Source organism: Carassius auratus, chromosome 2 (genome assembly GCF_003368295.1).
Source record: "Carassius auratus strain Wakin chromosome 2, ASM336829v1, whole genome shotgun sequence".
Lineage (NCBI taxonomy): Eukaryota > Metazoa > Chordata > Actinopteri > Cypriniformes > Cyprinidae > Carassius > Carassius auratus.
In genome coordinates this window covers 2,976,085-3,001,261 of record NC_039244.1, presented here as the reverse complement: position 1 = coordinate 3,001,261, position 25,177 = coordinate 2,976,085, and the positions used below count along the sequence as shown (strand labels likewise).

The window sequence follows — 25,177 nt, the reverse complement described above, 5'->3', positions numbered from 1 at the left end:
ACTATTTTGTAATGAAATCCATGATTTGTTCCCATTATGCCCGTCAACTAAAACGTGTGTGTGTGTGTGTTTGTGTGTGTTTGTGACATATCAGGACACAACTCTGTATAATGACATGGGTATGACACCGGTATTACAAGGAGAAGGTGACTTATGAGGACATAACCCATGTCCCCATTTTTCAAAACGCTTATAAATCATACAGACTGAGTTTTTTTTAAGAGAGAAAAAATGCACAAAGTTTCCTGTGAGGGTTAGGGTTAGGTGTAGGGTTGGTGTAGGGCCATAGAATATACAGTTTGTACAGTATAAAAACTAATACTCCTATAGGATGTCCCCACTTTTCACAAAAACGAACGTGTGTGTGTGTGTGTGTTTCAGTAAACATGCAGATCATCCGTCAGACTCTGAGCCTCCCTCTGCAGTGGGATCAGCAGCCGAGCAGCTGCTCAGCCAATGGAAAAGTAGGAGTGCTGAATGGAGCGCTCTGATTGGTGGAGGCGGTGCTGAGCAGACTGGGCATGATTAAAGGGTGCACACCACATGCACAGCCAGAAAGCTTAATCTACTGACTGACATCTATCCTGACACAGTTCATACGGATTGACAGATGTCTCCCGTTTCAGACTCCACCAACAGGGTCATTTCAGGACCTCAGGAGCCGGAGGAGAAGATTTACCATCCATCCGACGGCCTGTTCACTGATGCACATGTGCCAGACTTTGATGCATATCTTGCCATATACAAAAAGTCTACAGAGGAGCCTGAAGGTACCGTAAAACGGTGCATGCATATAAATGAGAGGGATGCTCCAATGTAAGATGCAATAAACCTGTTCATTTAACATGCATTGCAGAGTTCTGGGCTGATGTTGCTCAAGAGTTTTACTGGAAGAAGCCTCCATCAGGCCAGATGCTGCAATATAACTTTGACGTCAACAAGGGGAACATTTACATCAAGTTCATGGAGGGAGCAAGAACCAACATCTGCTATAACGTCCTTGACCGAAACGTGCATGAGAGGAACCTGGGAGAGAAAGTGGCTTACTACTGGTAAACTAACATGTTTTCACTGTGCTGAAATGATGCACAGAACTACATCTGCATATAATGCATGATTGATTTCATTCATCAGTTGATGCATTTGAGGCCTGCCGATAGTGTCAAAGCAAAAGCAAAAGAAACGTAGCAAATATAAAGAATTTGCTAAAAAAAAAATGCTAAGACATTTTAGTGCTTTGTTTTGTGTGAATTCTGTTTTAATATGGCTATTTGTTTACTATTTTTATATATGGTAATATTAATATTATACTAATATTGTTAGTAATATTACTAATAATATACCAGTGTGTGTGTGTGTGTGTGTGTGTGTGTGTATTTTAATGTCAGTTTTAGTTAAAAAAGTAAGTATGTTGCAACATGGTCATAAATATATAAAATGAATTATCATTACAAATATAATACTTAGTTATAATTATACATCATTTAATTCTAATAAAATTCAAATTCTAAATACTCTAAAGTCTAAATAGTTTTGCATTAATGCATTCGTGCAAGGTCCGATCTGTACTTTTAATGTTGAAAATATGATTTTATAAGTATTTTCTTGTAGGGCTTGGCAGAAGCTCCAGAAGAGGCCGTGCACAATGATTATTATGAGTGTTATTGAACCACGTCACCTACATTTGACACCAGCTATCACACAACACTTTGATTACATACTGTAAACTGTGATAAGATGGTTCCTGTAAGAATTGCATGAACGAACCAGGAGAAGTCATCCAAATATTAATTCCAGTTTGATTGAATCTCTCTTTCCGATATTTTTTCAAAGTGATATAATATTGGCTTGATGTCACACTGTATGCCGGTGACATGCTTCAGCAGCACTCAGAATAATCATTGTTGTTTGTGTTAGCTGTGCTCTGAAGTATTAATAGTCTCGTGGAACAAGGGGTGTCATGTAACTGCTGTTATATACAGAACCACTCAAATCAAATCAGGCATCTGCAATTCTAACAGTGGGTCATATTTCACCCAAAATTTGTAAGGAAATAAGAAAGTTTATTGTGCCTATTTTATTATTACACATATTTGCATATTATTATATATATTGTGCATTTTTAATATAACACATTTTTATGAGCATTATTGTTTTCATGGCTATTTAGCACTTCTAAACCTAAAATCTATATAAAAACTCTACAGCAACATTATTATTATTAATTTTTTTTTCTTTTTTTTTACACAGATTGCACTATTCTTAATGTATTCTCATTAATCTAACAGTCAAAAAAAAGAAAGGAAAAAAGTATTATTTATTATTTAATTTCTCTCTCTCTCTCTCTCTCTCTCTCTCTATATATATATATATATATAATTATTATTATTATCATCATTATTATTGTTATTATTATTCAAGCAAAATACAATTTAGTATTTATTAAGATTTTAGGTCAATAGAAAAATGTCTGTGGTAATCTAAATCTAAACATATGAATAATATCAAATGAAGAGGTTTGCATGGGAGAACAGAAGCGTGCTATGAGGACAGATTCCTGCGGCTGTAGTTCTGACAGTCTAGACTGTCTCTCTCTGGCACGTTACATGAGGTGGTTTTGGCAGAGAGTTTCCTGATAAATGCCAAGAACTGAAGCATGAGAGCCATGCTGAGGCCACACTTCAGTTAGACATTAACCATCAGTTGCTAATGGAGGACAGAGGATTTCACACAGGCTCTTAAAAGCACTGTGAACACTACATATCCTCAAACATATGGGTTCTTTGTTATGTAATACAAAATATGATGCAATGTGCGACAACAGAGGTCAGCATCTATTCTTTGTGCTGTCATCTATTCATACCTAAGGGGTCGCTTAGCTTGATCTTTCCTTTTTTGGACGGCCAGGTGCAGCTGCACAGTAAACCGAGACTGAAAGCTTTCATTGAGATTTCAGTGTTCCTTGTGTTGGGTGAATTTGCACACAAGCTACAAACCTAAAAGCAGCATCTTTTGCACAAACAAACTAATTGTCTTCAGAAAACGTAAAAAATCTAAGACTGAAGTGTAGTTAGCAAGACATGTTGCCATATTACAATCTGCTGAATTGACTTGTGCAATAAATGAAGCCCAATGGCCAAACGAACAGCCGACGGACATTCAGATCTAATGCAGGACGCAGAGCCAAAGTACAACCGTATTCCTGTAAAAATGAGACGCGTACAGTGGGGTCCAAAAGTCTGAGACCACACTGACTATCAAAGTCTAATTTCTGTGTGGGAATAAACAGTTTTAGTGTTGAAAACAACAAATTAATATTATGGCATAAAACGAAGATGAATTGTTATATATTCTGCATTATTTAAAAAATGACAAGATTAAAGTAATTTAGTGTCGCTGATCATGTGAGATTTTTTACTTCCATTAAAGCACAAGAAGCTCTTTGGAGGAAATAATGCTATTGTTAAAAAAAAGAAAAGAAAAAAAAGTTAAATCGTGTGTTTGTTAAAAAGGTTTCTTTTTCCCCAAACAGTACTATTTTAGTATTCCTTATATACTATTATAGCATTTATTAATATTAAAAATTAATATTTAATTATTATTATTATTATTATTATTATTATTGAACTAATATTGAAATTTTTAACATTTTCAGTTTTGCACTTTTTAAAATTTTATTCGTTTATGTTTTTAATATTCCTATTTGTTTAATATCATTATACATAGTGATTATTTATATATATATATATATATATATATATATATATATATATATATATATATATATATATATATATAAAATATTATATTACTATTAATATTAGTAATATTATATAAAAGTAAAATGACTATAAAAGTAATTTTAGTACGTAATCTAATTTATTTTGTTTATTTGTTATTCATCTAATATATTTTTATATTTTATTTCAGATTTATTTCATTAAATGAAAACAGTTCTTTATAGTTTAACACTGCATTCAACTTTTCACTCAAATTGCTGATAATATAATTTATCGTGATGTATTAAATGCAAAATAGAATAATTTTCACAGTCGGTCTCAGACTTTTTGTAATTGCAAAATCACTTGAAACACAGTTTAATTGTGTATTTATGTGCCTAATGTGTCTGATAAAGTATGTTCAAAAGGCCAGCAACACTTTATTGCATCATGAAGTCCATGAATCCATTATTTGCTAATGGTTTTTCCTGCAGGGAGGGGAACTCACCTACTCATCACCAGACCATCACCTACATCCAGCTGTTGAGAAGCGTGTGCCGATGTGCCAATGCACTGAAGCTGTTGGGTAAGACCATCATCCTCCTCTGGGTTTACATTTACTCTGCAAATCCAATATCAGTGTGCTGAACCTGACATCCATGTGTGAGCATTTACATTAACACATTCAGATTCACAACAGTACTTTTTTCTGTGGTCCAGGTGTGAAGAAAGGAGACAGAGTGGCCATTTACTTACCCATGATTCCAGAGCTGGTGTATACGATGCTGGCGTGTGCAAGAATCGGGGCTGTTCACTCGATAGTGGTGAGCAGCTTTACAGATCTGTGGTATAGTTTTACATTAAAGAAATATTCTGGGTTTAGGAATAGTTCATCCAAAAATTAGCTGAAAATATCCTCATCCTCAGCCCATCCAAGATGTAGATGAGTTTGTTTCTTCATCAGATTTGGAGAAAAACAGCACTGCATTACTTGCTCAGCAATGGATGCTCTGCAGTGAATGGGTGCCGTCAGAATGAGAGTCCAAACAGCTGATAAAAACACCACAAGTGATCCACGGCACTCCAGTCCATCAGTTAATATCTCATGTAGCAAAAAGCTGTGTGTTAGGACATATTAACAAACCATTGCTTCTGGCTAAAATACGAGTCCTCTATCCATAATATTCTCAAATGATCTCTAATAATACATCTCAAATTATGAGAGAAATCTGCACAGATTTCCAAAACAGTCCAAAACTGCTCTAAACAAATATGTGGATTTTGAAAGATGAAAAAGGAGATGGACTTTTTTCACTGGAGGAAGCGTTATTATGGATTATGGATTCATTATTTGGCCAAAGTGAGGATTTGAAGTTAAAAACATTATAATGATGGATTTTTTTCATACAAACACGCAGCTTTTCACATCAGAAGACGTTAACTGATGTACTTGAGTGCTGTGGATTACTCTCATTCTGACGGCACCCATTCACTCCAGAGCTTCCATTGCTAAGAAAGTGATGCAATGCTAGATTTCTAGATCTTGGATGGACTGAGGGTGGTTGTTTAAGTTTGTGGATGATCAGATGGAGAGTTTAGCACAGTGTTGTTAATATGCATGAAATGAATGCAGCCTCATTTACACTGCCAGGACTATTTCTGCCCGCCAAGCCTCTTCAGCCATGTGAAGTTTGTATATAGAGTTTAAAATAGCACTGAAGTGCTTTCAAGGGTTCTCTATATATCTGATATCAAAGCCTATTTTTATGTTTGTGTGATGACCCCATTTCAGCCAGGCTGTTATTCTGATCATTTGTTTTGGAACCTCAGATATCCAGATATATAATTTATCTTGAGAAATAAAGATGAAAGCAGATGCAGAAGCGTCTAACTCTCTCCTGTCTTCCTCGTTCAGTTTGCAGGTTTCTCGTCTGAGTCTCTGTGCGAGAGGATCATGGATGCTCAGTGCAACATCCTGGTAACAGCAGGTAACATTAAGTGTTTTATTGACGAGGATTGTTTTGTTTAGCACGATGAGAATGATGAAATACAGTACGTGATACCCAGAGATAATGTGACGAGAGATCTGTAGTTACACTTTTGACTGTCGGCGAAGTCTGAATCACATTTTAATCAGCTGAGCACAGTTGAACGTCAAATGGCTTGGTGTGCCATTGAGAAGGTGTTTAGCTCCACTTGATTGAGTTTACAAGTCATGTTTAGGAGGAGGGTGATTGCTTTGATTTTATCCAGCTGTATCTTTAAATAGTTGCATTAGTTTTTATTTCAGGCTGCTAAGGATGTACAGTATACATATTTATAATTTTATTTCGGGTAGTAGTAGCCTCTACATATAAACTCAATGATATTTTGTCACCACACAAGCTTTGTCTGATTTCTTCTCCAGAGTCAATGATTCCAGCAAACTTGTACCTATAATAAACATGTTTGTTTCCTGAAGGACTGATACAATCATGTGCATCTTCCTACAGTCTATCTTTCTCTTCCTATCTCATGTGTTTGCTCTTTCTCTCTCTCTCTGTGTGCATATGTGTCCTACAGATGGTGTTTACAGAGGTGACAAGCTGATCAATCTGAAGAAGATTGCGTCTGAAGCTCTGGAGCGCTGTAAGGAGAGGTACATCCCTGTTTGTTTACATCAACCTCTCACCCATCCATTACACACACACACACACACACACACACACACACCAGAGCACTCACCCAGTCAGAGACTGCCAGGGTTTGCCAGGCAAGCATGTAACACAGCTTGTGAATTGTGTAGGGTGTGACTGAATGATGATGTTGTTGATTTGGTGCATAATCATTTATGATTATTGACGGTGTCACTCAATAAATGGCTTAATCCTGTTTTCCTGTAGCTCAATTGCTAGAGCATTGCGTTAGCAGCACAAGGTTGTGGGTTCGATTCCCAGGGAGCACATGTTAGGTAAAAAATTAATAATAATAATGTTAGCCTGAATGCACTGTAAGTTGCTTTGGATAAAAGCATCTGCTAAATGCATAAATGTAAATAATGCCATGATGAGAACATGTGTGCAAACATTACTATTATTATTCATTCTTACTCATATGAGCTTACAAATGAGCAAAAACCTCTAAAAATGCCTTAACAACCACATAGTAATGCTCTAGAAACCAGGGGTGGATCTATCGGGGTGGCATAGGGTGGCGAAAGCCTTGCCACCCCTGCTGCCACCCCAGTTGGCAGCAACAAATTAAAGGTTATGGCCAATTTGAAAATGTACAAGCGCGAATCTTTCGTGATTCGTGATCCCGCTCCGAACTCCAAAACTGATTCAAATGATTTGCGATCCCCAAACTGACTCAAATGATTCGCGAACCCGCTTTGAACTCCCGAACTGACTCAAATGATTCGCGAACCCGCTACAAACTCCCGAACTGATTCAAATGATCCGCGAAGCCCATCCGAACTCCCGAACTGATTCAAATGATTTGCGATCCACAAACTGACTCAAATGATTCGCGAACCCGCTCCGAAATCCCGAACTGACTCAAATGATTCGGGATCCCCATAACTGACTCAAATGATTCGCGATCCCGCTACGAACTCCCGAACTGATTCAAATGATTCGCAATCCCGCTCCGAACTCCCAAACTGATTCAAATGATTCGCGATCCCCAAACTGACTCAAATGATTCGCGAACCCTCTCCGAACTCCCGAACTGATTCAAATGATTTGCGATCCCCAAACTGACTCAAATGATTCGCGATCCCGCTCCGAACTCCTGAACTGACTCAAATGATTCATGAACACGCTCCGAACTCTGACATATATTCAGATATAATGTAATTTAAAAAATAAATTAATAATTTTCAATTTTCAAATATTGCACCTGTCAAACATAGTTATCCACTTTTAAAAAGCGTGAGGATACGTAACAACTTCGTTTTGCGTCAGAACTTTCACACTTTCATTCATAAATTCACCCCGTTTGAAAAGCGACATGGATTGAATAGCGGAAATGGAACTTGCTGTATAAAGCAGAACGTCACGGAATTCGGCCATTTTTTAATGAATAAATCAAAAGTAGAGCATTTAATCAAATCTCGATATGGACTAGTGTCTGAAATATTAAAGGTACCGTCGCTCCCTAGACGCAGAGTAGGGCACCAACTCCCAGAGTTGTTCATGATTGATGGATGAACATCTATGCCCGGGTAGAGTACATCATCAATCCAGCGAAGAGAAAAGAAAACGAAAAAAAAAAAAAAAAAAACAGACATAAAGTTGACTTGACATTGGACGTTGGACGAGTCTCAATTTAAGGACCGTCTCTAAAGTTACATGCGATATTGGTATACACTTTTCTAACGTCAGTAGCATTTGAAGGGAATGACTTATATTCATAAAACAACTGTAATTGTTCATGTAGTTGTCAGCCATAATGTACAATTGTATTAAATGTTTGATATTATTAAAATTATCTGTAAATCATATGTAAATTATGCTACTCTTGCACATGGGCTCAAAAGCAAATTTGAAGCTCAATAGCATTTGAGGAGAAAGACTTGCAGTCATAAAACAATTGTAATGTGTTCATTTAGGTGTCAGCTACAATGCACACCTTATACATTTTTAATATATATTAAAATAAAGTATAAATCATTTAGGTAAAAACGAGGCCCGTTAATCACTTTCAGGCAAATTCCTGACCATACCCCATAAGCACCACCACACACACTAATGCATACAGTATGCATCGACATGTCATTAAGAGCATTATAAAAGGTTCAGTGTTATCAATATGTCATAGTGGTGTTAAGTTTTTCATGTACGTTATAAATAATGGATTTCTTTTATGCTGTAAACTCCTTGTTCACATTTAGGTTGGACACCAGGTGGTGCTTGAGGTCATTCACTAAGCAATTGTCTAAGGATAATTCTAAGCTTTAAAATACATGTATTTTCTTTTATTTATTTTAATTAAAAAATTTGAATGAAACTGAATGAAATGATACATTTACACATCTAAGGATTATTTCAGTCATGAAGTGTGCCTGTGTGGAAAGTAAGTGTGATGTTTTCTCTTTTTTTGGGTCCTTCACAGAAACGAGTGAGCTCGACTTAAAACAATAAACATACACACTGTTGCTTAGAATTCAAATATAGCTTCATATGCATGATATTTTCATTTGTAAGGCCCTATGAAATCTGTTTTATTTTTACCCATTTATTTTATTTTTAATCCATTTTTACATTTACATTTTTCTGGATGGTTATATTAAAATATTAATCAAAAAGCATGTCTACTTAATCGAAATCATGAAACTTGTATAATTTAAAAAGTTAACAAAAATGTCATTCTTGGGCCGAAATTCTGTCCTTTCAAATCCATTTTTCTGTATTCCTTTTTAATGGATTAATCAAAAATTAATCAAAATTAAAAAACAGTAAATTCTGACAGTTGTTGTGGTAATGAACACCACACCAACCACTCGTGCGTCCATGCATCAAGCAGTTTAGGGGTCCCTTGGCTTTTGGGGGCCCAAGGCGGTCGCCTACCTTTGCCTAATGGTTAAGTCCTCATCTGCCTAATCATCACAGCCAGAGTCAATTTGCAAATATAATTTTATGTACATATTGTGATCTCTGTCTTCCTCAGCATGGACTTGTGTGTTCAGAAGTGTGTGGTGGTCAAACATCATGCCTTCAGAACAAACAGTGATGCCTCCAACAAACTACAGGTTGGTCAAACAGACCAGTTTTAACTTATTTGATACTTTTCTAGCATGAAAAATTACCATGCATTTTTGTTGAATGGAAAGTAAATTATGGCAAAATGTTCCTACCTTTAGAAGAAAAAACCTATATGTATATATATATATATATATATATATATATATATATATATATATATATATATATATAATGGCAATATTTTCCTATTAATTTAAAAACCTCTCAAATCCTACTCTCTAGAAAAATGTGTGTGTGTGTGTGTGTGTGTGTGTGCTCCAGACCCCATGGGATGAATCATGTGACATTTGGTGGGATGATCTGATGGAGGGTGTGTCAGACGAGTGTGAGCCGGAGTGGATGGACTCAGAAGATCCTCTCTTCATACTTTACACCAGCGGCTCGACCGGAAAACCCAAGGCAAGGGACCGCTCACCTAGAAATATAGAAGTATTATATTCCGTACAGTACATGCATACACTACAGTGTACAAATTCAGCTCAGTCTGATTTTTCTTTTTGAAAGAAATTAATACTTTTATTCAGCAAGGATGCATTAAATTGACCAAAAGTGACAGTAAAGAGACTTATAATGTTATTTCAAATAAATGCTGTTCTTTTGAACTTTCTGTTCATCAAAGAATCCTGAAAAGAAAAGAAAAATCACAAAAATGTGAAGCAGCACAACTGTTTTTAACATTGATAATAATCAGAAATGTTTCTTAAGCAGCAAATCATCATATTCGAATGATTTCTGAAGATCATGTGACACTGAAGACTGGAGGAATGATGCTGAAAATTACAGGAATAAATTACATTTTAAAATATATTGAAATAAAAAAACTATTATTTTAAATTGTAATAATATTTTAAAATTGTCACTATTTTTGATCAAATAAATGCTGCTAAATGTACTAAAAGTTATCTTGTAATGGTAACCTATTTCCATCAGTAGCCTACTTGTTAAATCAATGTGACAACACTTTTAGTATGATATTGTTTAAAAAGTTTCAGCAGCACATATTGCTTCACATACTATTTTTATTTTCTTTTTATAAATGGAAGGCAGTATACAGTATATACTGCACAGTGTGCACTAAACAGTACGTGAGTATTAATTTCATTGGTTCATTTCTTCATTTCTATACAGGGGGTCGTTCACACCGTCACTGGTTATATGCTCTATACATCACTGACCTTCAAATATGTTTTCGATTATCACCATGATGATGTTTACTGGTGCACTGCAGACATTGGCTGGATCACAGGCCACTCCTACATCACGTACGGCCCGCTAGCCAACGGTGCCACCAGCGTACTGGTAAGAAATATGATGCAGATAAACTTGTTTCTGCAATGTTCAGCATAGCTTTTACTGTAATTTCCAAAAATATCAAGTAAATCTGATAATTTACCACAAACAGTTTGAATGAGAGTGATGTGGTGTGTAGTTCGAAGGGGTGCCGGTGTATCCTCATGTGGGCAGACTGTGGGAGATCATTGAGAAGTACGGAGTCTCCAAGTTCTACACTGCACCCACTGCTATAAGACTGCTGATGAAATACGGGAGAGAACCACTGCAGCGGTGAGCACACACACACACACACACACGCGCACACACACACGCACACACACACGCACACACACACACATACACACGAACACACGCACACACACACACACACACACACACGCACACACACACACGCACACACACACACAAACACACACACACACACACACACAAACACACACACACAAACACACACACACACAAACACACACACACACACACACACACACACACACACACACACACACAAACACACACACACACAAACACACACACACACACACACAAACACACACACACACACACACACACACGAACACACACACACACACACACACACACACACGCACACACACACACACACACACACAAACACACACACACACACACACACACACAAACACACACACACACACGAACACACACACACACACACACGCACACACACACACACACACACACAAACACACACACACACACACAAACACACACACACACACACACACGAACACACACACACACACACACACGAACACACACACACACACACGCGCACACACACACACACACACACACACACACACACACACACACACACACACACACACACACACACACACACACACACATACACACAAACACACACACAACCAACCAAACAAACAAACAAACACACACACACAAACAAACAAACACACACACACACACATCCATATGTATCCTCATAATCCTCACCAATGGATGCCCTACAGTGAATGGGTGCCGTCAGAATGAGAGTCCAAACAGCTGATAAAAACATCACAATAATCCACATCACTCCAGTCCATCAGTTAATGTCTTGAGTAGTGAAAAGATGCACGTTTGTAAGAAACAAATCCATCAAGACGATTATAACCTTTTAGAAAGTAAAAGATGTAAACAACAATAGTAAAAATTATTCAATTTAGAATTATTATTATTTCGTTTTTTAAATGCATTTGTTGCTACAAATATTATATATATATATATATATATATATATATATATATATATATATATATATATATATATATATATACACAAATACGATTAACATTTTTACTTATAAAATATTATACATCACTTTAAAAGTTATTTTTTATACAAATATAGTTTATCCACAACCTATGACAAAAAATATATAGAAAATAACAGCTATTATTGTTGACGTTATGTAATAATAAATGCATTTATATAATAATAGTAATTAATATTTGCATGCATAAATATTATTGTATTGTACAAAGGGCTGTCCTCCAGGGGGAGCTGGAGGCCTCAGCAAACCAAATCCTTCATTGAACCGTTTCAGAATCACAGGATGTTTAAATTGACTTATTAAAGATAATGCAACAGGTCAGTGTTGTTAAATGTTGACAGATGATGTTAAATGGTTAACTAGTAGCCAATAGTGCTGAACTCTTGGTATCTCACACATCTCTCAGTGTGGTATTATGCTCATAGAGAGTTTACACTATCAAAGGTTTTTAGTGCAACCTAAAATTACCTTCTTTCATTATCGTTTTGCACAACACACAGTATGTGCTTCAAACATGGATATTGTACAAATATTGCACCGCAGTGTGTATAACTAGTTATCTTAGTAATCTTGTTTCTGTCTGTGTCAGGTTTGATCTGTCCAGTTTGCGTGTGTTGGGTACAGTAGGTGAGCCTATTAACCCGGAGGCTTGGCTTTGGTATTATGATGTTGTGGGTCAGCAGCGCTGTCCGGTTATCGACACCTTCTGGCAAACAGAGACGGTAAAACATTTTTAACAATCAAAACAAAATTGCATAAAACCCCCTTTAACTGTGGTAAAATGCAGATTTAAAGTGCATACTTGCTTGCATGAAATGTCATACAATAGACACTTAATAATAATAATAAGTTATGAGTTAACTCTGTGTGTTGCGTCGGCAGGGTGGCCATGTTCTGACTCCACTTCCAGCTGCTACACCACTGAAGCCTGGATCTGCCGTGAGTCTCCTGAGATCCACCTTCACTAATCACATCTTAAATGTGTATCTGTTTAAATGGGGATGGATGACGGTTGTCTCTCTGTGCAGACCTGCCCATTTTTTGGAGTCCAGCCTGCCATTCTCAATGAACACGGAGAAGAATTAGAAGGCGAGGCAGAGGGATACCTGGTGAGATTTCATCCTAGGTTTAGATTGGTTAAAAAGTAAACATCGAATGATCTTCTGAACTCTGATAACGTTTCATCTTTAAAGATCAAGCAGTTGTTTAAATATTCCAAACCGTGGCAGTTTATTCTGACTAGAAACTGATGTTTTGGTCGAAGGTTTTCCGGAAGCCTTGGCCGGGAATCATGAGGGGTGTGTACGGGAATCAGGAGCGATTCGAGAGCACCTACTTCAGAAAATTCCCAGGATTCTATGTGACAGGAGATGGTAATGTAGCAAAACATCCATATCAAGAAAAAGTCTTGGTGAATGTTACATTTCAAAGTGGAATGTTACATTATTCCAAAAGTTAATGATTATGATTGTTACTTTTTATAGAATTTTGTGTCACATTCTCTCACGTCTGGAAGTCCATATGGCAAATATATATATATATTTAATTTCAACTTTCATAGGCCAGAATATATTTCAAAATGAATTCCAATTTTACAGTGTTATTTACACATACACATCTATAAAAAAAAAAAAAAAAAAAAAAAAATATATATATATATATATATATATATATATATATATATTTTTTTTTTTTTAATAGATGTGAATGTGTATATAACACTGTAAAATTGGAATACATTTTGAAATATATATATATATATATATATATATATATATATATATTTTTTTTTTTTTAATAGATGTGAATGTGTATATAACACTGTAAAATTGGAATACATTTTGAAATATATATATATATATATATATATATATATATATATATATATATTTTTTTTTTTTTTTTAAATATCACACAAGTTACTAAATTGAAAGTAATTTAGGTATTATGATGTAAATTCAGAAGGTAAGGTTGCTTTGCATGTTTCTTCCAGAAAGCGATGAAATTAAAATAAAATAAAAAAACAATGTACAATATGTTTTTTTTTCGTTGTTGTTTTTTTTTTTTTTTTTGCTGTATGGGTAAAATTAAAAGTGGATTCATCAGTAAATAAATCTGTTATTTGTTTGAAAAAGTAACTTTTGTGTTATGATGTAAATTCATAAAGTAATGCATTACTTTACATCCAAAAGCAATCTTACTGAATCACAGGCAGTTTCTTAATATGTATTCGTCACATGTACATTACCAGTCACCATGTGGCTGTTTCAGCAGAGTCACCAGACTTCAGCAGCTACTATTTACAGCATGAGGGATGTGTGTTACTGTAACCGAGTGTCCTTCTGTCCTCAGGCTGCAGACGGGACAAGGACGGATATTACTGGATCACCGGCCGGATCGATGACATGCTGAATGTCTCTGGTGAGACTGTGTTTCAGTGTCTCCTGGCCATCAGAGATGACACATTATTAGGCTACTATTCCTAACTCCTTCTCAGCATTCCAGAAGCTACTGTATGTTTGTTTTTTACCCTGAAATATCAATTTTAAAATCATTCTGATGGTACACTGACTTCTAATAAGACGTATGGCTTCTGTTTCTTTTCCAAACGTGTGTTCTGGTGATCGAGGATGAAATCGACAGAAACAAATGTAATCACGACAGTGATGTATTTACAACTCTGGATTCGACTCCAATGTCGCAAAAAAAAAAAAAAAAAAAACTACATACAGTTGCTATAACTGTTATTTTTTCCAAGTGCAATAATATGTATGAAATACTAAATATGTGCAAGATGCAAAACAGGACATTTCTTAATAAAACTAATAGTTTAAGTTATCTTTTCAAATACTAGATTGCAGCTTATTTATGTCTATATAAATATTATATCTATATTTTATTTATATCCAAGCACTTGTAAAAAATTTTGAAACATTATAAGTTTTAAATGTTTTTGATGAAATCTCTTCTGCTCACCAAGTCTAGATTTATCTGATCAAACATACAGTAAACAGTAATATTGTGAAATCTTTTTTAATTATTACTTTCTGTTTGAATGCCAATGTTGAAAACAGTTGCCGCTTCATATTGTGGTGGAAACCATGATTCATGAATGCATTTACTGCCACTTTTGACCAATTGAATGCATCCTTGCAGAATAAAAGTATTCATTGTTTATAAGAGCAGTCATACTGCCCCCGGAGCTGTGAACAGCAGTGATTATTTCTGTGTGGTGTCTCTTGTCTCAGGTCATCTGTTGAGCACAGCAGAGGTGGAGGCGGCTCTGACCGAACACCCATCGGTGGCTGAAGCTGCGGTGGTCAGTCGGCCTCACGCAGTGAAGGGAGAGTGTCTGTACTGCTTCGTCACTCTGAAAGACCACAAAGAGTTCAACCGCACGCTGATGGAGGAACTAAAGAGAAAAGGTCAGAGCTCATGATCACATTAGAGAAGATACAATCGGAATCTATTCCATGCTTCCTAACGTGAGCTTTTCATTCAGTGAGGGAGAAGATCGGACCAATCGCCACCCCAGATTTCATCCAGAACGCTCCAGGGCTTCCCAAAACACGCTCAGGTACCGGGATCTTGCGTTTTTCAGTTTCTCCCCACGTCTCTGCGTTTGCTCCTAAACTCAAGCTTCTCACCCGTCCTGCAGGTAAGATCATGCGTCGAGTTCTGCGACAGATCGCCCGCAATGAAAAAGACCTGGGTGACCTTTCGACCCTGGCTGACCCCAAGGTCGTGGAAGTGCTGTTCAGCCAAAGATGTGAGGCGGCAGCGTGAACACGGCTCTTTTCAATCCCTTCTGATGCCTCTGTAGACTCTGGGTTTGGGTTAGAACCGGCTCTGGTTCTCCTGGATCGGCTCTGATTCAGGTAAAACTAAAATAAACAAAATAAATCACAAAGTGTGTAACAAAACCTCACCTCAGGATACTAAACATCCCACAGGTATTATAATACATTCAGATTTCCATGGATTTCTTGTTTTTTTTTTTTCTATTCTGTCAGGTGATGCATATTGTAAATATTTTTCTTTGTTTGTGATGTTTTTTCAGGGAAAATGTACTTGCATTTGCCTTTAATTGCATCCATAATTGCAGTTTCTATCACTGAATTATTTCACACCACTAAAACAATTTCATATTAGACATCAGGAAAATTTAATTTCACATTTCACGAAAAAAGATCAGGAATTCAAACAACTTTGTTTTGAACTGTGCTGGCTTGAGTTTTTTTTTTTTTTTTTTATCTCATTTTATTTTTATTTACTATGAAAAAAATTGTGAGAGAAATGTGCATCTTGAATAAGCTCTTATATAATCAGTTATTAATGTTACTTTGACAGAAATATTAGTTACAAATAGTAAATGCATTTAATGTGCTGTTTATGTTGTTATGAAATAAAACATATCTGATAAGTTCTCTCAGTTATTTGCATTCATTAAAAGCTGTTGGTTTTTGTTAAAATATGTATTAAAAAATTATTATAATGTATATTATTTATTTATATTAATATTTCACAAACAACAAAAATATTCATGACTATTAATATTTTGATATGAGATTGCTTTAATGAGAGTCACTTCCCCCCCGAACTCTCCCTACTCATTTAAAAAAAATTTTTTTTTAAAGAAGCTGCATTTTAATAATGCATATTTTTATCTATGCTAAACCCAACTAGTTATTCAAATAGAAAAGAACAAGTCAATATCATATACAGTATAATATCATAGTTAATAACATTTCATTTAATTTGTGAGGTCATTTTGAAACATATGGCCTTCACAAAAAGCCAAATCTGAAGACACACACACACACACACACACACTCACTCCCCTTGTGACTCAATGAGAATAACACAATCTTACTGACCCCTCTCTATCTTTACGGAGCACTTCTGTCCTGTTGTATTCTGCTTAAATCTTAATCTTCCTGAAATCTTCACAATGCATGTTCACAGGCAGTTTAAGATTATGTCCAAAGCTCTTTTTTTCAAACTCTGATCGGATCATCTCTTCTTTCTTTCTGTTTAAGCTCCACCACAACAGATGCTTCCATGAAACAATGTAATATTACAAGAGCTTAAAAACACTCATACGATTTAAATAAGATCTATAAATAAGAAGTATTTCCTTTAGAGTTTTACATGGTAACATAAAGTTTGTGTTATATGATTGTTATATTGAACTGTTATGTAATGTGTTTACCACACACATTTTCTTGATGTTCTGGTGTGATAGGCTCTCCACTGAAACATGGATTTAAATAAATGTAACCCAAGAGTCGAGCACAGACTCAAACGAGATCTCAAATCCATATCCAGTGACAATGCAGCAATACAATCAGTCTGCAGTGAGTTTCCTAAGGCAAACATTACAACTTTAGTATAAGACTTAGATGTTTTCAACTTTAAACCGTTGCTTCTTGCCAAAATATGAGTCAGTAATCGGGAAAACTCCCATTTTAACTCAAAGTTATAATCGTCTTGATGGATTTGTTTCTTACAAACGTGCATCTTTTCACTTCTCAAGACATTAACTGATGGACTGGAGTGATGTGGATTATTGTGATGTTTTTATCAGCTGTTTGGGCTCTCATTCTAACGGCACCCATTCACTGCAGAACATCAGTTAGTGAACAAGTGATGAAATGCTTCATTTCTCCAAATCTGATGAAGAAACAAACTCACCCTCAGTCCATCCATGATGTAGATGAGTAAAGTTTCAGCAAATTTTCGGTTTTGAGTGAACTATTCCTTCAAGGGGACCTAAAAGTCCTTATAAATGTAACCTTTGTGCTGTTAGAGTAACACAATACAGTCCAGTGCCTGATGTGATCCTCCTCTGAGTCTCACGCAGCACTCGCTGCTTTAATTTTAAATGCATAAATTTAAACTCAAGATTGTGCGTTACACTGAAATGAAGGATTTGAGAGTCCTGGGAAATCTCCTTACAGCAAACTCATGCCTGTGGTCATCTCATGTCCTCAAACAGTCTTTAAAAGTTTTTGCTCATTTTATGACCTGCAACTATCAGCTGTTTTCTCTGAAATAGATTCCAACAAGTTATATCATTTTTAAATACCATATTAATTTAGACATATACCATTAATATCTTCACTTAGAAAAAAGTACTATATGGTCAGTTAGTTTTTTTTTTTTATTTTTTTTTTATTTTTTATAAAGAAGTCTATAATTTTCTATAATTTATTTGATCAAAAATACAATAAAAACAATAACATTGTGAAATCTTATTATTATTTAAAATAACTGTTTGCAATTTTAATGTATTGTAAAATAGAATTTGTTCCTGTGATCAAAGCTGTATTTTCAGCATCATTCCTCCAGTCTTCAGTGTCACATGATCTTCAGAAATCAGAATAATATGATGATTTGATGCTCAAGAAACATTTCTGATTATTATCAATGTTGAAAACAGTTGTGCTGCTTCATATTTCTGCAGAACCCCCCCAGAATTATTTTTTTGAATAGAAAAGTCAAAAGAACAGTATTTTTATAATCTTTTGTAACATTATGAATCCCTTTCTTTAATGCACTATTTATTGCATCCTTGTGAACTTATGAAAGTAATCACAAAATTCACGTACAGCTTTTTCTTGTAAATACACATTCGATTTATTACCAATTTAACACTCATTAGACATCTGACAGAGATTTCATTTAAAACATTCATATTTTTTTCTTTTTCCTCCAAAGAAAGATCTGAATTCATAATAACATCTATAGAAAGACCAGTTATTATGTACAATAATGGGCTAAAAAAAAAGTGTTCTTAATTGTGTCAATGCAAATTCAATGGCAAGAAAAATGACATGAGCCGCCACACACTGTGAACAGGAGTGTGAGTGTGTGTGTGTGGGCTTACATCAAGAGCTTTATCACAAGGTACAACAGTGTCTGAGTACATGCACTACAGTGCTAGTGTTTAAAGGCATGCATATCAAATATGATATCTGCACAACTTCTGTCCAAACCCTAGTCAAGACATCCAGAAGAAACCTGCACTGGATTCCTAGTGGAATAGATCCCATAATTTGGAACCAATTCTAAACTATTGGACACTTTCTAATCCAAAATAAAAATCCAAATTTGCTGAGAGTTTACTCACCCTCAGGTCATCCAAGATGTAGATTAGTTTGTTTCTTCACTGAAACATATTTGGAGAAATTTAGCATCACTTGCTTACCAATAGATGCTCTGCAGTGAATGGGTGCCGTCAGAATGAGAGTCCAAACAGCTGATAAAAACAACACAATAATCCACAAGTAATCTACACCACTCCTGTCCATCAGTTAATGTCTTGAAGAGAAAAGCTGCATGTTTGTAAGAAACATCCATCATTCGATTTATTTCGACTTTAAATAGTCGAAATACGACACTCCATACTCCAGTTAAAAAGTCCATCTCCATTTATTCAGAACTATTTTAAAAGTATTTCACTCGCAAGCTGTATTTGATCTGTGCATATTTCTCTCCTGATTCAAATGAGATGATTTTCTCACTGGAGACAGCTATTTTATGGATTATAGACTCATATTTCAGGCGGAAGCAACGGTTTTTAAGGTTAAACATCATAATGATGGACATGCAGCTTTTGTCTTCTCTAGATGTTAACTGATGGACTGGAGTGATGTGGGATGTGATTGTGGGATTATTGTGTTGTTTTTATCAGCTGTCTGGACTCTCATTCTGACGGCACCCATTCACTGCAGAGCATCCATTGATGAGACACTGATGCAATGCTACATTTCTCCAAATCTGTTCTGATGAAGAAACAAACAGCACATTTTAAATTTCAGGTGAACTATTCCTTTAGGGTTCATTTTAACCCTGGTCTGAGCAACTTTGCTAGTTGCAAGTTTTTGGACAAACTTCTAATTCTGAAAATAGATTTTCATCACTTTTAGCCATCGACGGATGTGGGACACACAATTTGCTTCAAAACGTCTACAGTATGAAACCATCCAATGTTAGAATGTAACAATGAGTTGCTAAGCAACAAACAACCAATCACAGACTGCCTCAATGGATGGCTTTTTAAATATTCACGCATTTAAATCTTGGATCGTTTTTGCAGCATTTTTCAGCCAGAGCAGATTTGAATGTTGTTAGTTCATAAACTTTTTCTTAACCCTAACTGGTATCAAATTACGATGTTAACTTCCATTGGAATCCTGCACATATTCTTTCAGGATTTTGTGACTTGGGAAATGTGCATAAGGATAATCCGTGTCAATATACTCTCCTGTCATCATGTCGAACATTCAGGTTTATATTGGCTTTTAAAATACATTATGATTGACATCATATATCATTCATCCCTGTCTAAATAGTGTGTGTGTTTTCTCCTTTAGTCTTTATCTAATTCTCTTTACAAATACAACTTGTTAGTCTTTTTAATTCAAGCATCAAAGGTTTCAAACGAAATGGGATGTACGCGGAAATTAAGAAATTCGTTTTATAAACCATATACACAAAACATAATTTAACAAATGATATTCACCCCTCCAAACAACAATCAACACATGTAAACTTATATGCTGATCCGCCAAATGTTATTACTATCCAGTTATATTTTTCAGAACATCTGAAAAGTAGTTTGCGGCTTCATGACCAACACATATCGAGTGGTATGTATTGCATACATTTACATGGACAAACACGAGTACGGGACCGTCGCGAGGTCACGTGTGTGTAGGCACCTCTTATGGAACACTCTGCGGTGTTTCACTTCAGTACATTCCAGGTCCTTTGATAATTCCGAAACTGAATTTCTGGAACTGTTTCCTATTGGATAAGTTCAGCTGGTGCTCACAGAATGCTGCCCTCTAGTGGCAGGGCAGTTAAATGTTTTTTAGAAAGGTTCTTGATGGTGTGCGTACGTGTGGTCAGGAATGGGAGATGATTAAGGGGAGTGAAAGCATAAATACAATCCTGATTTATCACCACACTTCCCTTTTTCAGAAGTGAAATTCATATTCTACATCTCGCTTTATATTCATACTTGAGGTTGTGATAAACAGGTTTCTGACAGAACTCATGGTGACAGATTTGGTTAAGGGAAATCCTCCTGACTGGGCTCCTCTATCTCCGGGATGGTCTGAACTGGTCTGACGGGTGAAGGGAAGAAGAACCTCTCTGATCGGTCTTTGTAGTTGGGCGAGGATGAGGGCGAGTGGGTGGCCCAGCGGGACGGAGGACGGCGTTTGGCAGGACGTGCCGGACGCAGGAAGCAGGAGTCCAGAGGTGGAGCCACTGGCGAACGAGGCAAGTCCTGCGGCGAGGGAGAAAACATACCTTTAATTGTTGGTCGGTGGTAAGTCTGCAACAGTAGTGTTATTGTTAGCTGAATTGTCAATTGTTTTTTGTTAACTGAAATAAACCAGAAATAAAATTAAATATTAGATAAATAAATAAATGAAAATAGAAATGTTAACTTGGCAACAAACTTCAATAATTTTAGGTTGAAATATAAAAATGACTAAAACTACTAAAAATGGCTAAAACAGAAAATGTAATCAAAAGCTGAAATCAAAGCTGGTTAAATAAAAAATTAAAAGGCTTTTATTAAAGGTACAATTTGTAAGATATTTGCAGTAAAATATCCAAAAACCACTAGGCTAGTCCAGCTGATTACTAACAATATAGTGTTCCTGTAGCTCAAGTGGTAGAGCATTGCTTTATCAAGGTTGGGGGTTCGATTCCCCTTGAACACATGATAGGTAAAAATTGTTAGCCTGAATGCAATGTATGTGGCTCTGGATAAAAGTGTCTGCTAAATGCATAATTTATTCATTTATATCTTTAATGTTTTCAACTACTTGTAATTCATGAGAAAATTCCCATTCCAAACAGTGACACGGGGCAGTTTAGTCACCTGTCAATAATGTTAGTTCCCCTTTGTTACCGCCTTTACTGACGTAGAAACCACATGACAACAGTGTCGTGGACAAATGCGGAAGTAGCTTTGCGTCAAACTTCAACTAGAAAGAGATGCTGATCTCGCTTGTGTTGTTGTTTTGATTCGTATCTTTACAGAAAACATATGCTATTATAACGATCAACAACATTAGTATTATGGGGTATACACGCCAAACGCGGGGCATCGCGTTTCTAGACCCGCACGAGGACGCGTCTGATCCATCGTCTGATTGCGTCTTTGCATTGACTTTGTATGTAATCTACTCGCGCAACTCGCATTAAATCCATGATTTATCTTTCCGTCTGATTGATGGCCGTCAGCGGATGTGTAGAAGACAACAAATTCTATCATTCCACCTTAGCGTCATCAAACCACGCAATTGTTATTGTTTTGGTAGTGCGCCCTCTAGTGGCAGGTCCTACAACGTGTACCTTTAAATAAAATAAAATATAAATATTAAATGAAAATTTACCTTGGCAACTAACTAAAATAAAATAAGTTGAAGTACTAAAATGAAAAATTTAAATAAAAATAAATTCAAGCTAAATAGAAATAACAACAACTAATACTAATAAAAATGGCAAAAGAACACAACAAAACTAATAAACTCAAATTAAAATGAAAAATCTAAATATAAAAACAATATTAAAATAACACTTGTCTGCAAGCATTAGTGCTTTTACATTTTATACTTTTAAATAAAATGGATAAACATAGATTTCATACTGTCTGTAGCAAATATTAAAGAATAATAATTTAAAACATAAATATCAGATGAAAAACTTAAACCTTTTTTAAACCTAACTTAGAAATTAGAAAATTTTAAATGTTTCCTTAGCAACTACCTGAATTAAAATGTAAACAAAAACTAATATTTAACAACTGAAATAAAAAGAGATTAAAGCTAAAAAGAAATATTAAAAAACAGCTAATAAAAATGAAAAAATGACTAAAAATATATTAAAATAATATAAATAAATACTATAATATAGAAATATCAATAAATATATGATATACTATATAAACTATAGTAAAATATCACTGTATGAAATGCATCACAAATCTATAACAATTAACCTGAAACACACTATAATTGCAAGCTTTGAATGAGTGTAAAGTTGCTGTTAGATGTTAAGAAATGAGACTTAGCATTAGCAGCAGATGTTAAACACTGTAGCAAAGGCAGAGCCAACACCAACATCAGCCAATGACCCCCAAACGACCCAAAAACACCACTATCACAGCTAACATGCTTGCATCCTGTTAACACCAGACAGCAAATATTACAGTACTGTGAACTGAGAAAGCACGAGATGATACACTGTAGTTTCCATCAGTAGGGCTGGTGAGGTTAAGACCCTTTATTAATAGCCGAAATGGTTACACCAACCAAAAAGCCACTTGTGAGTTTGATATACAGTGATTATAAAGATGTTTGAACTCTTAAAGGAACAGTTCACCCAAAAATGCAGTCCTTTACTCAGCCACAAGCTGTTCCAAACCTTTATAATTTTCTTTCTTCTGATGAACACAAAAGAAGATGTTTTAAAGAATGTTGTTAACCAAAGCCATTGGCTTCCATAGTATGAAAAAAATACAATGCAAGTCAATGGTTTCCATCAACATTCTTCAAAATATCTTATTTTTTGTTCACCATAACAATACTCAAATGAAAGAAAGAAACGGAGTTAATAATGACAATTTTAATTTTTGGATGAACTAACACTTTAAATCACTTTAAAAAGTGTCCAATTTTTTTTATTTTTTATATTTTAATCTGTTAAAATGTCTGTTTTGGAAATGGTTTGAATAGTTTGTTTGTGATATTTAGCTTTCAAATTTGAGCAATGATATATCAGCCAAAGCTTCTTGTGTTTTGTCACATGAAGTCCCACCCCATGTTAATCAAATTTTGGGATGATTTTGGTCCAATAAAACCTAGCTAGCTTTTTGGATGGCTGTTTATTAATGACATCATTAATATCAGACGATGGGCATGCTCACACCTTCATGAGGACCAAAAAAATTTACACACACAATATTTCCCACAATGCCTAGCATTGATACCGTGTCTACAAACAGTGTGGCATGCGGTGAGAGAAAACCATTAAAATCAGTCAGACGGAACACAAGTGAGGTCATTGTGAGGTCAAAGGTCAAGTAAGATCGATGGAACTTACTGCACGGCGAGCACAAGCTGTGTTACAGTCCCCAGGGTGCAGTTAGTAAGACAGTGTGGTTCTGGAGACAACCCAGAAAAACAAGAGTGAACACACTGGTCAAAATTATGCAACCACTACAGCGGGGATCTGGCAAGTCTGGCCCGGTCACAGGACGTCTACGGTTAAACCTGTAAAAGCAGCTCACTGTCCTTTAAATTGAAACATTGTAGCACAATATAGAAGTTTGGTGAATCTCAACACAATACAGGCCATAATTTCCCCCAAAATAATTATATTATAATAAAATATTGTATTTTGCCCTTTATATTTTGCCAAATTATCATTACAATATTGCAATATACTGTATAATATAATCTAAATTTATAATATAATATATATTTTTTTAATGCAAAGATTTATTTATAGTTATAAATACACTTATGTACACTTATGAAAAATATAGTTATTATTATTATTATTATTTTGCTATGAAATGTGACCTGGACATGTTTTTGTGAGATTCACAATATAGAAGCTTGGTTTCAAAACCTGTCCAAGCCATATATCTCCTCCAAAATAAATACAAAAATATAATATATATATTGTGTAATATAATACAATTGTATTCTGGTTTTATTTTGCCCAATTTTCCGTACTTATGTGCATAGCAATGTAATATAATCATTATTGCATAAATAAATAAATATGAATGCCACTATTTTTTATTAATGAAAAGATCTATTCATAATTTTAAAAAGGTTTGCAAAATATAGCTTTATTATAATAATTATTATTATTAAAGGCGCAATATGTAAGACTTTTTTATTAAAATGTGTACTTCCATTTTCCCAAATGTTTGGATGCTTTAATATGTTGAGCATTTTAATAGACCTGTGATGACCGCACAGAGTAGCATTACAACAGAATTTTCAAGTGTATCCAGTATGATAAAACAGCGCTACATACGAATGACAGGAAGGAGCGGAAGCAACTCCCATGAT

The 25,177-nt window shown here is 35.3% G+C and overlaps 2 protein-coding genes across 5 annotated transcripts in view; one reads left to right on the top strand and one right to left on the bottom strand.

Moving 5' to 3' along the window:
* Positions 1 to 531: 531 nt before the first annotated feature.
* Positions 532 to 16,491, top strand: LOC113112558 (acetyl-coenzyme A synthetase, cytoplasmic-like). Its single transcript, XM_026278245.1, has 18 exons — positions 532 to 770; positions 857 to 1,052; positions 4,214 to 4,305; positions 4,440 to 4,543; positions 5,635 to 5,707; positions 6,282 to 6,357; positions 9,369 to 9,450; positions 9,725 to 9,862; positions 10,592 to 10,762; positions 10,893 to 11,026; positions 12,658 to 12,790; positions 12,951 to 13,007; positions 13,097 to 13,177; positions 13,333 to 13,441; positions 14,421 to 14,489; positions 15,317 to 15,493; positions 15,571 to 15,645; positions 15,727 to 16,491. The coding sequence occupies exons 1-18, from the start codon at positions 611 to 613 to the stop codon at positions 15,852 to 15,854; spliced, it is 2,055 nt and encodes a 684-aa protein (XP_026134030.1). The 5' UTR covers positions 532 to 610; the 3' UTR covers positions 15,855 to 16,491.
* Positions 16,492 to 19,788: 3,297 nt separating this feature from the next.
* The window catches only part of LOC113112538 (microtubule cross-linking factor 1-like), a 50,403-nt gene continuing 45,014 nt past the window's right edge, over positions 19,789 to 25,177 (bottom strand). For all 4 annotated transcript variants that reach the window (XM_026278205.1, XM_026278214.1, XM_026278223.1 and 1 more), the window contains one exon: positions 19,789 to 21,366. In XM_026278205.1, coding sequence (XP_026133990.1) covers positions 21,148 to 21,366 — 219 coding nt within the window. In that variant the 3' untranslated portion in view covers positions 19,789 to 21,147. The remainder of the gene's footprint in view (positions 21,367 to 25,177) is intronic.